Raw genomic sequence first — 14,367 nt, 5'->3', positions numbered from 1 at the left:
TAGTGTGGGTAGTAGTTCAGATTTGTAAGTATTGTTGCTGGAAGAAAGGAAGAGCAGATGAAAATCTTCCTACTGCTGCTTCCCTGTTTATTAGGATGCCTCATGCTTGGTCAGTCTCTGCCTGAGTAATCAAAATTCAGCCACAGGTTGAATGTAATTCTGAGAGTTGTGTTCTCTCTACGTGGCAGTGGAGGTCTAGTTAATATATTAACTGCGGAGTGCATCAGTGGGTTCTTTACTAGAAATTAATAACTGTTAAGACTGTGATGCACAACAATGACAAAGGAAAGCTGACTAGTAAAATTGAAATCACAGACAAGTGCCTCTAATGTAGAAAAATCTTTGCTACCACTCTCCCTATTAACTATACCAAGTCCACTGTCGTACAGTCATGGAGAAATGGCAAACACCCTCGGATGAGCATGAAGTTCCTTATCACTGTCTGTATCATTTTGTTTTTTGTTTTGTTTAAAATGGTGTAGATGCTCAGCAACTGCAGTTAGAAAATCACATACCTTGGTGAAATGTCAGTCCCTCACTTTCCAGTCTCACAGCACACTTGACCAGAAACAATGAAAAAACATTCTCCACAAGTATTCTGCTATTTCTGTTGGCCATTGATTTTACCGCAGTATTTACAAACTCTGGCACACTCCAAACATACAAATGATATGTTCAGTTTGAGAAGCAGCTGTCCAAGTTGTGTGCTTGGAGATTTGTGCATGTACTTGAATATTGGGGTTCATTGGTGGTGCAAAGTTGAATGAAGTTGTGTGTGCATATGTAGGAAGTGCTAGTAGTATTCACTGATTTCTGCATTGTTAAATAAAGTTTTTTTTGTTAATGTGCATGAGCTGACATTGTGTTCTGTGATGGTACATTGTGTTTAACAGTATGTACCTTTGAATGTAATTTTATTTAGTGAATTGGTCTCTCCTGAGATGCTGTTAAAATGGGCAGATGTGGTTTAGATGCTAACTTTTTTACTTTTAATTTTTTCAAAAAGAATATTTAAGAAGAAGACTAATACCAAACGTTCTTCACCTGACCTTCAAGAAGGTGGCTATTCCACGACAAGTTCCTTGTTTAGGCAGTCTGTTACCAATTATGGCAACAGTGGCACTTCATTGTTACTGGAGGATGGAAGGGACGTAGAACCTCAATGGGGTGAGTTTTTTACTTTTAATCTGTAAACCATTTATTTCGGTTTTGTTTTTTTAAAGTAGGACCATGTTCCTGTAAGAAAATAAGGTGAGTGTTTACAATTGACAGATTGCCTAACCACTTTCTAGAAGTGTTTCCGTAATGTTTATTTTTATTTTACATTTGATTACCGGGAAAGTCCGACTGGACAGATATCCTCTTTTAGCGGAGGCCCAGGGAGAAAAGCTTCACATGGTACATATATACAGTTCAGCAACATTTGATTAAATTTGAATACACAGTGTGTTAAAATACAAGGATACAAAGTTCCTACAAACAAGAGATATATACAGCTTCTGAAAGAAGAGAGTTATAGTACATGATCATAGGCTAGTGAAACGGGGATCATACAACAAAAATTATATACAACTTCTATGAAGAATCAGAGTATCAGAAATAAGGTGCATAGGATAGTGAGTGAGAGACAGATTCAGCATTATACAAGTTCTGTAGAGTACAAATGTGGATTATTTAGGATAACTGCTCTTCTAATCATCCGAGCTAAATGAAACCTATAGTTTGAGGGTGTTGGCGTCAAAGTAGAGGCAGTATTATCTGAAAGGGACTGTTTAGTCAGGAACCCATGCATGGGCACAGCCATTTGTTGAAAAAGTGAACTTTTAGCATTTTTTAAAATTGCAACAAGGCTATAAAAGAGGTAATGTTAGGTGGTAATGCATTGCAGATTTTGCCTATGTAATTTGAGAAGAGGGATTCTCCAGCTAGGTTTTTGGCTGTATTTATTTTTTAGGGTGTGTTTTTTTTTTGTGGGGCATAGAGCTCTAGCACTGGAGTGTAGCTGTAGTAATGTTTGCAGGGCAAGTTGCTTCTCTGGTTGATAAAGGATTTTGTTGGCTATGCTTAATTGGGTAGAGTAGTAGTTGGGGGAATTCCAGCCAGTTGAGTTGTATGAGTGCTGTACAGTGGTGTAATCTAAAGGGTGAATTTGTAGCATACCTGGCTGTTTTGATGTAACAAGATTCAAGATGTTCTTCGTATTTCACTGTTGCAGTCATCACACTTGGGTTATCTGCCTGCAGGCAGCCCTCAGTTGGCCCGAATACCACAGTCTCAGTATTTCTGCGTCGGATGCTTTCGCTTCTTCATGACGTCAGGTCAAATTTGCAAAACGATACATCAAGTCTCCCAAAAGCATGTGGGAAAATGCGTTAGGTTCTGATGAGGCCAAGGTTGAACTTTTTGGCCACAGTTCCGAAAGGTATGTTTGGTGCAAAAACAACACTTCGCATCACCAAACAAACACTATCCCCATGGTGAAGCATGGTGGTGGCAGTATCATGCTTTGGGGTTGCTTTTCTTCATTTGGAACTGGGGCTTTAGTCAAGGTGGAGAGAATTAAGAAAAGTTCCAAATACCAGTCACATTTGGCCCAAAAGGCATCTTCTAGAAAGATGAAGAGGAATTTCACCTTTCAACATGACAATGATCCTGGGAACTGCGTTGGTGGTGCTGCGGTAGCGTTGTCTCCTCATAGCAAGACGTTGTCCCTTTCGATTCTCAGCTAGATCGTCTTCTGTGTGGAGACATAAGTGAATGGGGTGTGCCTTCGTTGTAGGTTGTGCGTCAGGGCTGGTAACCCAGTACGTAAAAATCCACTACCAATCATTAGTGGACCGGAGTTCCGCTGTGGTGACCCCTAACCGGGAAAAGCCGAAAGACACAAACAAACATGACAATGACCCCAAGCATACATCCAGATCAACAAAAGAATGGTTTCACCAGAAGAAAATTAAGTTTTGGAATGGCCCAGCCAGAGTCCAGACCTTAATCCAATAGAAAATATGTGGGGTGACCTGAAGTTTGTAACACAACAGATATCAGCAATCTGACAGATTTGGACCACTTTTGCAAGGAAGAGTGGGCAAATGTCAAATCAAGATATGACATGTTTGCAGACTCCTACCCAAGAACACTGAATGCTGTAATTAAATCAAAAGGTGCTTCAACAAAGTATTAGTTTAAGGGTGTACACTTAACTTACCAACTATTTTTTTTTTTTTTTTTTCTATTTTTTTTTTGTTCATTTTTTTGTTTTATATACAATATATAGATTGCATTAAGTATTTAAAAAATAAAAAAAATGAAAAATGTGAAATGATTTATTCATGTCAAATTTGTTTATATTTAACAAACCTGTGGGTATTTTTATCTCTACTGTATTTATTATTTCTGTGAAAGTTGACAGTATTTGAGTTAACACCGTGTGCTGATGTGTTGTACTGTGATTTGTATTTGTATGTTAAAATGATGACTTTTGTCTCTCAAGAAATCTTTTAAAGAATTTTTAGAACCGAGACCATACAAAAAACAGACTTTATTTTTAATATTTTGGCTTTATTTTGGCTTTAAAGACAGTGACATACATATAGACATTAAACTGTATTAAAAAATTTATTTTTTTTAACAATTGTATTTAATTTGATTTGAATTTGTTAAAATAAGTAAATTAAAATTAATAACATAAAAAAAAAAAAAAGTCAGAAAACAGCAAAAGTCAAGTCTAGTGTAAACAGCATTTACTATAGCTTTTGTTTGATCATCATGTTATAGTCATAAAATAACTCTGTTCTAAAATAAAAATAAATTAAATGAAATGTTTTTGTTTTGTGTTACACCAGACCTGCTTAAGTCTCTCTCTCACTGTAAAGATGTTTTCCCTCTCACAGAATTTTAGTGTAAAACATTTTCAGCCATGTGTTACATTTCCTTATATTTAGTGCCGTTAAAAATAATTCAGTGGCAGCATGTCAAATGTATGGATATATGGTGGGATGTGTGCAGGTATGCAGCACTAATACTGGTGTCCAAAAGATAATTGGGTATGCAACATGCAAGGCAAGGAATAGCACTGTTATACCAGGCGAAAGGCTGCATGATAAAGCATAAGGGCAGCAATTACTGCTGGAGGAGCAGCGTTAGTACAGTGAGCGTGGGCAACATGCTTGATGTCATAACAAAGCTGTCTGTACCCAAAACGATATGCACAGTGCTGTGAAGGCTAGCCATAGCCCATGGCACACGGTCATAGGTAAGTCAGTGTAGTGTAGCATAGTAGCCAGTAGGCTGTGGTGGAGCTGTGCACACTGAAGGGGCCAGTATGCTTATCACATAGATGAGAGGAAAAGGGGTAAACAGGAAAGTAGGATAGTGGAGCATATCAAGCAGAGGTAAAAGGCATAAGGATAAAGACTGTGGGACAAATAATTGGGGAAGGAGAGATGTTTTTTGTTGGGATAGATCCCCTTTTAATTAAAAATGAATGATTGAAAAGTTAATGAAGGGTGGCTTTATATGGGATAGAGGGAAATTGTCATGTGTCTGGTGTGGGAAGGCAAACATGAAACACACAGATGGGGATAGTGGCCATACAAAAGGTGGGATAACTAATGGATGGATATGTACTGACACAGGGTAGACAGCTGATGATGGGGACGGCTGGACAGTGAACAAGGCACAAGCAATAACACAGAGGGATATTAAGGAGGCTGAGCAACCCATAGACAACATACCTAGGAATTATATATTTGGGTGTCCAGTGTCATGGGCTGATACCTTCTCTGGAAGTCCAGTGGCTGGGATCCTCCTGTTAAAGCTGTTCAGTAAGTGGGTCCAGAATGCACTTCATGTTGCCAGTACAGAAGTCCAGCTGTCTGCACTCTTAAGCAGCCACCAGTCTCCACATCTGTTGTTGTCATTACAGGTGCCACCTTTTGCTCATCCTTAGAAGAGGAACAATTCCTGAGAGGCTGAAAAAAGAAGCCACCAGGAAGTCCTCCATTTCCCCTCAAACAGAAAAGCCTTTACTTGTGTTGTATGCATTGTACAAAGCAATATATGTATGTTCCACATGGATAGGTGCAGATAGCAGAGTAAAGGTAAATGATTCACAGACTTGGTTGTTGTCTGGCCCCAGTAGTATTTTATAACCACTGTGAAAGTGCTTTGGACATGTAATATCTCCGAGAAGGAAGGAAGACTGGGCTTATAGCTGTTGCTTGCTTGTCATGCCTGTCAGGCAGAGGGAGGTTTGGTGTCTAGATCTATGCAACTGAGATGTATGCAGCAATGTAACATATATTGGTGTTCTGACTCTGGTATGATACACACCCAGTATTGATAATACAGCACACACAGGTGAAGATTCATAAGTACAGGAGCATTCAGATGCAGTACCATTAATTGGGATTCAGTACAGAATGGTGATTGTAGGTGATATCCAGGTAGATGCAGTGGGGAGGATCATGGTATCATTTGGTGTAGCTGAGCACATGCACCTTCTAAATGACATGTTTAGTCTGCAGATTTATAGGTACGCATGCAGCCACTGTGGAGGCTGCCTGGAGCAGATTACAAACCAGGAAAATATTGTGCTACATGCATGCTTTCTGTATGTGTGGCATGCACTTATCTGCCAAAGGTGATACAGACCAGAAAGTCAAAGACCAGATCTAGCAAGACGGTAGGGATACCGAAGTCTTGGCAGTGCCTTGAGTGTATAACATGTTAAATATGCCATTCAGTCTGTCTTTTCTGGCAGTGGGAGGGTTAATGCATGAAATTGACATGCTTGCGAGGACACATACTGTAGCAGGTGCGCCATCAGTGCTGGATGCTAGCACATAGCCTAATACCCTTGGTCGTGACTGGAGATTTTCATAATTGAATGATGCCTCTCACGGTCGCCCAGCAAGGTCCTGAAGTTCATACCCACCCATAACCTCATTAGGACTAGCAGTGCACACTAACAGCTGTCATGTAATGGCACTCCAACCCCATAACTAGAGGGTGAGATCCCTGACTCCAACAGTCACCCAGATTACAAGGATGTTGCATTTACCTCCATTAAATCCTACCTCACATTGACTTGTTGCAATCAGCTGTCACTGTGTCATCCTTACTGGTGTGTACAGGTGTTGAGAACTTTCTCCATCCATTGTGGTTCTGCTAATGTCTAAAATACAATTGAGAAACCATGCAGTGCCCTGCATAGCTTGATTGATAACAGCATGCAGCGTATTGTGTTGGCAGTGTCATTGTACATAATTCTGGACCAGCTGATGATGCTTTGACAGTGCTGCTATGTATTATGCCCGCCGCTGCGTTGGCTGTGACTTCATTGTATTTCTTTGCATCTCTTCCCAGTCCAGCTGCTACAAGCATCACATATGGCTGCTCCAGGCATGCTGTTGTTTAGCTGCACTGATTTTTTTTTTGCAAGACCATGTTGTGCAATATGGCACACTGTAAATACTTTTTCTTCATATCTGTGTATTGTATTGTTGTCATGCCAGAAGTGTCAAAACAGAATCTATCCAAAAACACTTTCCACATTGTTTCTTGGGGCTGTGTATTACATTTCTGCCATTGTCTGCAGGTTGTAAATGGGAGCCACCTCCATGGGCTCAGTAGCATGTACAGTATTGCCTACAGCATACACAGACCACCATTTTTTATGTAGCATGCTGGCAGCATCCATGCTTACTTGTACATTGTGTAAAGCCCCTCACAGGAACCATTGGTATAGGTTGGAGGTGTGACATATCTACATGAACTACTCAGATGGCACATGGAGATGTTCTACAAAATACAGAAACAAAACATGGGTCAAAGTAAACCATGAAATATGACTTTAATGTAAATTGCACACAAGCTTTTGCAGACTATGCTCCCTCAAGTGCTTGACAAAACTAAATCCATACAAGTACTTTTTCTCATGTTGTCTGGCTCAGCATTTTTTGAGCTACCATCTTTTTGTTGGACATTCTGGACACTTCCCTCGACATTATAGATCCTGTGGCAGTTCAAGAAATGTTAGCCCTTCCTTCTTGTGCATCTCTGTCTCTGAACCATTTGAGGCTTTAACATTAACTTGAGTGCAATGTGTGATGCCCAGGACCTCAGGGAAGCTTGCAGTGTTGTAGAATGCATGTACAGTGTCTTCTCTGGTGTTCTTGGGAGCCAGTTACACTCCTCCACATGCTGTAGCATGATGTCAAGGAATTTAAGTATTCATGAGAGATGGGCCTTTGATAAATATAATGTGTTTCCTCTAGGTCATTGAAAGAGGTCTGTAGTTAAAATGGGCAGTGTTGCACATACCTCTCATTCTTCTGCGTGCCACACTTTGACTTAAGTAGGTCTCTGTGCCGATTCTGAAGTGATCAGTTATCTACTGTACTATTCTTTTAAATGTTTGTGAGTTGCTGCCTGTGTAGTTTTCATTGGCACAGGTGGTTACAACATAACACTGCTAGCAATGGCTGTGGTGCTGGCTGCCAACATATGATGATGTGCCTAGCATGGCTTCTGATGTATACTTCCATAATTTAGTGTTAACACTGAATATAGGTCCACAGAGTTGATATTTTATAAGTCTCTGACTCGCTTCATTATCTTAACTTCCTGTGTTTGCATATGCTGCTGTGCTCATTTACATTGGTTTTCTCATTTGCTTGATTTTATGTGCTCAGTTGTATGTGCTGCGTATCATGTAGTTTCAGGCAATACTGCTTTTGTGAAAATGAGTGTCTTTAGATCCCCCACACCCTGCACATAACTTCTAATCACACTGTTGAGTTGCATGTTTTGCATCCCTTCTTTGAATTGTATGCGTTGTCTGTGTTTGTCAAAATTTACTTTTTTTGCTGCAGTTTTTGAAATAATGAAATTTTATTTTTATTTTATTTTTTATTTTTTATTTTTTTGGAGAAATGTTTTAGTTCTGATTTTGTAGTAGCACAGTAAAGATATTATTTGGATGTTTATTAAGTTTGTTGGCCAGTGCTCATGGGGGGGGGGGGGCAGGTTGCAGCGAGCACATAATCAGGCATGTTGGCTAAACAAATACACAGTGTGATGCACAAGGTCAAGTTTTACAAGTACGTCGACTAACTCCATGAAAATGTGTTAATGGTGTATGCCACGTGATTGAGCAGGCTTACATTGTTAAACTTAACACAGCTGCACAGAGGACATACGCAGTTCAGCAGGTGGCAGTAGACAAAATTAATACAGAATAATTTATAGTTTAGGCATACGTGGCACCTTTCTGGGAGATGTGCTGTATTGGGACTGAGTTTAGTTGTGCACCGTAAATGCTAGTCTTTTGTGTATTTTGTCATATGTTTTGACCACAAAGCAGAATACATCTGAATCCTGACCTGCCATCTGTCCCCAGGAAGCTGTACTGCTACTTTATCTTCCTCATACTGTGGTTAAGCACCAGCCATGTCACACATCTGTTACCTGGATTGTAGGCTTAGTGCTGTGTGTAGTCAGCTTTCAGAGAAGTATTTTGTTAGCTTATTTCCCAAAATGTAACACACACAGTATCCTAAAACTGAAGTGCTTGCATCAAAGTACATAATGTCCTGTGTTAACCTACAGCATAATTGATTTGAGTCCATTCTTCAGATGTATTAAGCTTAATCCCCTTTCTAACCTAACTGAAAATGGTAGTTACCCTGACTTGTAGACTTTCCCCTGGCCTCCAGAACTATGAGGCATACCAACACCATACTTGAAAGAAGTGGGGGGAAAGAAAATATTCTATATATACTCACATTTAATGAAAATGGTTTAAATACAATGAGATGGAGATGTAATGTATGATGAAGGCTTTTTATTTTACGAAACTGATTATTACAGGTTTGTGCTGCCTTGCTTACATCACCAAATGTGGTAAGCTTTAGTGATGAAGGCAAACAATGCAGCAACATTTGAAAACAAAAAAAAGCAGATGACAGCATCACAAGATAAAAAATGAAAGCACATGGAAACAAGTAAAATGAAACAAATCAGTAAATGGGCATTTCTGCCTAACTTCAAAGACAAGCCAGGATGTCATTGAGAACACAAACTTGCCATGGTCTGCCTGAATGGTGGTCCATATGGACTGCTGTCACCCTAGTGGATCTGGAGACCCTCACCACTAGGGAGCAAGTGAGCTTGAGTCTGGTAGGGAGAGGCTTATTGGTCAGCAGGCATAAGGTGGGAGCACCTAAAACAGAAAAATTACAATTTATCAGACTAGCATGAAGCCATTTCCCATCTATGGATCAGAAATGTGGAGCATCTTGAAAACAGCATCCAAATAGAATTTTTTTCAAATGCACGTACTCTGATTTAAAAAAAAAAAAAAAAAAAAAAGTTGCAGTGGTTTGGACGGACATATCATGCATATGATCTGTCATCAAGTAAGGTGTCTTAAAGTCACAAAGCCTGAAAATTGGAAAGGTCTGAAAGCTGCACCAAAAGGAACTTGTATTATTCAAGTTGAGAAAGACTTCCATCCTCTACACCTGACCATAACTGACAGGAGCAGCCAAAGCCAGAAATGTGAGCCGATACAGAGCCATTACTCACAATGCTGTCCCATTGTTGATTATAGTGAAGGGCATGCCTTACTGAATCTTATAGCACAAAGTACAAGTGCAAATGTGTAATTACAAGTAAGGGGACTTCCACTTACACCAATGGCACTAGGGGAAGTACATTTTGGAAAGAAAGTAGGTTACTCAAATGTTAAGATAACTTGTGTCCTAGAAATGCAAGTCCAGTGGTTGTCTGCAGGTTTTGTACAAATGAAATGTAAGAGCAACAAAATAATGGATTTCAGGATAAAGAATTAAGAGTTGCCTTTCCATGATGTCAGTCCATTTTATAAGGTTTATCTTGCCAACATCTTGTTTCATATGGTGTTGCTGTCCGTATCCCATGCTACAAGGTATGTTGACTTGACTACTGTTTCAGGGAACAAAACTGAGCCGTTTGTGAAAATCTATCATTTGAGAGTTCCCAGCAACTGAAAGCTGCTTTTGTCTTGTAGAGCTCAGTGAAAGTGTTTCAGTGACCCATAAAATATTTTCAGCTGATATAGATGATAAAACATCATGCCTAAAAGTAAATTGGACAGTAAAGATGCGTCTAGCCTTGTGGTTGTTTAACACTTAAAATTATAGATGGCTGATTACGAAACTTAAACCCAGTAAGCATTCCCAGATGATTTTGCTTGTTTGTTTATTTTAAATGAAGGAATTGCCCCCAAGTTATACCTAGATGTTTTCAGGGGTAGTCAAATTAGCTTTGCCTCCTTAAATGAGCTGTTACCAGGCCCGTACGATAATACATCTGTACAGGATATTGGCATGCAGACTGGTACACCTTGTGTTACATCAGTTTGGTGCATCTAGCTTTGACACTTAAAATTCGGTTACATTCTGATTGTTTACACTGGTAAATAACATGGACTTGTGTATACATTCCATTCAAGTTATTATGTTCTTCCAGTGGATCGACAGAGTCATGTGCATATACGCAGACATTTTGCAACTTGCAGCTTCAGTTGTATTTTTTTTTTTTTTTTTTTTGTTTGTAATTTTTTTGATGGTGACGGGGGGTGGGGGGGGTACTTTTAGATGTGGAGCATGGGGCATTACTGTGGACAGGATGATAGAGAAAGATCCTCAAGACTCTGATCCAGGTGGGGGTCTTGACTTCTCCATCCACTCTGGGATCAGTGAGTGTTCCTATTTCCATGCAGTCTCCTTCTCCCATCCGACCACTGGCATCGGAGCCCCAGGATCTTAGCCACCCGAGAGTGTTGGTGTTGGATCTGAGGAGTCTCATCTTCTACTCTGAAAATTACCCTGACTACCTTGTTTCCTGTGTCTTTAGATCAGAGTGGGTCTCTGATCGGGGGGGTGCTTCAGGTCGAGTTTATCATATCCATCCCTTTCTCTCAGGGCTTCAGTGTTCAACAGCTCTGATCCAATTCCAACCGGGGAGCGGGGGTTCCTGCCTTTTCTTCCTCTGTTGCTTCTGTACTGGGAGAGTTGGGGAGGGACTCTCCCTTGTTCGTTCGGCTTTTCCAGCTTGTGGAAAGGGTTTTGTCTTCTGCTAGAGATCCGGCCTCTCAGAGCTACAATCCTTCCCATCATCCCTCATTGGATCGGAGTCCTGAGCCTGTCATACTTGTCCAGGGTCAGCCTGCCCTGAAGGGCCTCCAAACTCTCCTCCAAGAGGGAGCCCCTTCTTAGACCTGTCCTGGGCCTCCCGTGGAGGGGATGCCTTGCAAGAAGACATGCAAGAGGAGGCATGTAGACTGCCTGTTGGAGTATCTCACTGAGGATACTGACCTTGATGAGGGAGAAGGATCCCCATTTCATCACCAGAGGACAACTCCTTTGGAGACATTTGGAGATATTGATGCAAAGAAGTGGCTGGTCAACTCAAACTCCTTCTGAAGAGGCTGTTTTTTTGGAGGCTTTCAGGGTGTGCCAGTCTACATCTTGGGCGAGTCCCCCCCTGCAACCTGGAAGGAGCCGGACATGATAGAACCAATCCCAAAACGACCAGACAAGTCTCCCCTCAAAGACCGACCACATTGGACTAAGGGCATACCGGTTGATGCCATGGTTATGGTGGCAGCTCCCAAGAAGGAGCTAGCTGAGTAGAGCTGCTGTGTCTATCTGCCAAACAGAGTCCAGAGCGATGGACAGATTTGGGAAGCATGTTTATGCCTTGGCCGCCACCTTGCTGAGAGCGGAAATTGGCACAGTTTACCCAGTTGCAAAGAGATCTAGTCAAACAACTGTCTATCAGAGACCATGTTGGCAGAGAAATTCAACAAAGTGTCTCTCTAGCTGGCTGCTCTTTCCTCCCTGTCTGATTCCTCCAGGAAGCTCATCTCCCATTCCACGGAGGATGTCTTAATGGGCAGCCAGCTCAGGTATTGCATTTGGAAGACATGCATGGATGAGGCTTTGTGATTTCGCAGAACCCTTCAAGGCATCCTTTATCGCTCCCTTCAATAGCTCCTCTTTGTTTAGGCATTCTGTTAAAGATGCTCTTGCCCACAGTGAGCAAGAAGGGAAGACCCTTTCTGCTGTCGGAGTAAAGTTTTCTACCCCTCAGCGTATTTTCTCCAGAAATCGGCGAGGTGGCAAGAAAACCTGGTTCTGGAAATCCCAAGGGTCTTTCCAGAATCAATGCAGAGACTCTTCTCCAGAGGCAGAGGGGGAAGTTTTAATGGACGCTGCCCTAGAGGCAGGAGGACCGCAGAATCAGGGCTTCAGAGAGCCTTTGTCTGATTAGCCCTTTCAGCGCTCCTGAAGTGCTGCCTGATTTACTCAACTGTGGAGGCAGTTGGGGGGAGGGTGTTTTTCTTCGCATCCAGATGCCTGGACCGCTCTAACAAAAAGCAATTAGGTGCAAAGAATTTATATCCAAAGGTGGTAATATTCTCTTCTTCCTTCAACCGCCAAAGACTCAGAAGAAACTCCTTAATATCCCACCCAGTCAGAGGGCATATGCAGCTCTGGAGATTCAAAAACTACTGCAAAAATGAGCCATCCAGGAGGCCCCAACTGAGCAAAAATGGTTCTGAACCTACTCCTATTTCTTTTTAGTGCCAAAGAAAACTGGGGACCCAAGACCTATCCTGGATCTGAGCAACCTGAATCTGTTTGTAACTAAAGTGAAGTTCCGAATGTTTACAGCCCAGTCCATTTTACTGCCATTGCAAAAGAACGATTTGATGTGCAACAGACTGGCAGGACACCTAATATCATATCAGAATAGACAGATGCTTCAGGAGTCATCTGCGTTTCCGGCTGGGAGCCAGTCCGTTACCAGTTCAGGGCTCTGCCCTTTGGTCTCTCCACAGCTCCCCTGGTGTTAACCAAATGCAGGGCAGCAGTCTCCGCTCACCTGAGCCTCAAAGGATTCTGGTTGTTTCCATATCTGGACAATTCTGACTACTCCCCCCAGGCATCACCTTATCCAAGCTAGAGATTACGTGCTACAGATATCCAATCCTTTGGGTATCACCATAAACCTGCCGAAATCAAATCTATCTGTGGTACAGAGTTTGGAATTCACTGAGCTCTACTAGACACTCCCAGTCAGAAAGCATCACTATCATCTCACTGCATACAAGCCCTGAAGGAACATGTTCGTATTATTTTGGATCTTCCATCTCTACCAGCAAGATTGGTACTTCAAGCATTTGGGTCCAGGGTGGCTGCCATTACTCTTGTTCTGTTAGCGAGGTTTTTTTAATGCGAGTGCTTCACTGGACCCTGGCTGTTCAATGGTCTATTCTCTACCATCTTCTGTCTGTTCCTATCAAGTTTACTTTGGTTTGCAGAAAGCATCTTCAGTGGTGGCTTATTTCTGATGACCTGATCAGCAGGCCGTTCCTTCTTCCTTCCCCCATGACCACAGTGACCATGAACACTTCCAAGTTGTGGTGGTTGGAGCATTTCCAGGGAAAGCTGGTACAAGGCATGTGGACTCAGTACTGGAGATGAGGGCAGTCCTCCTTATGTTGCTAGCCTTTCAGGACGTTCTCCCTCTAGGAACGATTGCAGTTCACACAGACAATATGTCAGTAGTCTGGTATATCAACAAACAAGGAGGAACCCGTTCATAATCCCTTGTGCAGAGAGGCTGTGAGGGACTGGCAGTGGGTGATATATTCAGACTGCTTTCTATTTCCAGCTCGCATTCTGGGGAAGCCCAGCGATGATCGTGTTTCACTGTTGCAGTCTTCACATTTGAGTTATCTGCTTGCAGTAGCCCTCAGTCGGCCTGATTATCAAAGTCTTGAGTCCTGCGTTGGTTGCTGTCTCATCTTCCGTGACGTCAGGTAGTCAGGGGTATAGAGCATGCAGCCGACGCCATTACATCAATCTTTCTTGCCGTGCGGTGCCCGAAGCAGTAGCAGTTCGCAAGTGCTGGTCGGCCAACTCCTGAAATTTTCGTTTCTGAGTTTCAGAACCGAAGTCTTCAACTAAAGCCAAGTACCCCGTTGGGGAAACTTTTTATTGCTCTAAACTGATGTCAGTAAGTCAACAATTGTATTTCTTGTGGAAAGCAAATACCTCATAAAGATTTTCATTCTTAATGTATTTGTTGCCTAGACCCTGACCACGACGTACCTCACTGTCGGTTTTGTGCCTTATGTAAACCACAAACTATTCGTCATCTGTACATTTTCGCTACTAAATATTTTGGTACTCTGTTCAATTATCCAGATATGTCTTCAGTAAGCCACCAGACTACCGACATTCCAAAAAAACGCAAAATTAAAGACAGAGACAGGCCGCCTAGGTCCAAAGCTGCCGACTACGCTTCTCCTAA

The 14,367-nt window shown here is 41.8% G+C and overlaps 1 protein-coding gene across 1 annotated transcript in view; it reads left to right on the top strand.

Moving 5' to 3' along the window:
• Positions 1 to 14,367, top strand: part of LOC122801633 (SUN domain-containing protein 2-like) — an 874,347-nt gene that overhangs the window by 264,430 nt on the left and 595,550 nt on the right. Inside the window, exon 3 of the mRNA XM_044071146.1 lies at positions 1,007 to 1,167. Within this exon, the coding sequence (XP_043927081.1) occupies positions 1,007 to 1,167 (161 nt within the window). The remainder of the gene's footprint in view (positions 1 to 1,006; positions 1,168 to 14,367) is intronic.

The sequence above is a fragment of the Protopterus annectens genome, chromosome 1.part0 (assembly GCF_019279795.1).
Source record: "Protopterus annectens isolate FY-2018-M chromosome 1.part0, PAN1.0, whole genome shotgun sequence".
NCBI classification, from domain to species: Eukaryota; Metazoa; Chordata; order Ceratodontiformes; family Protopteridae; genus Protopterus; species Protopterus annectens.
Note: the sequence above shows the minus strand (reverse complement) of the source record. Positions and strands in the feature narration are given on the sequence as shown.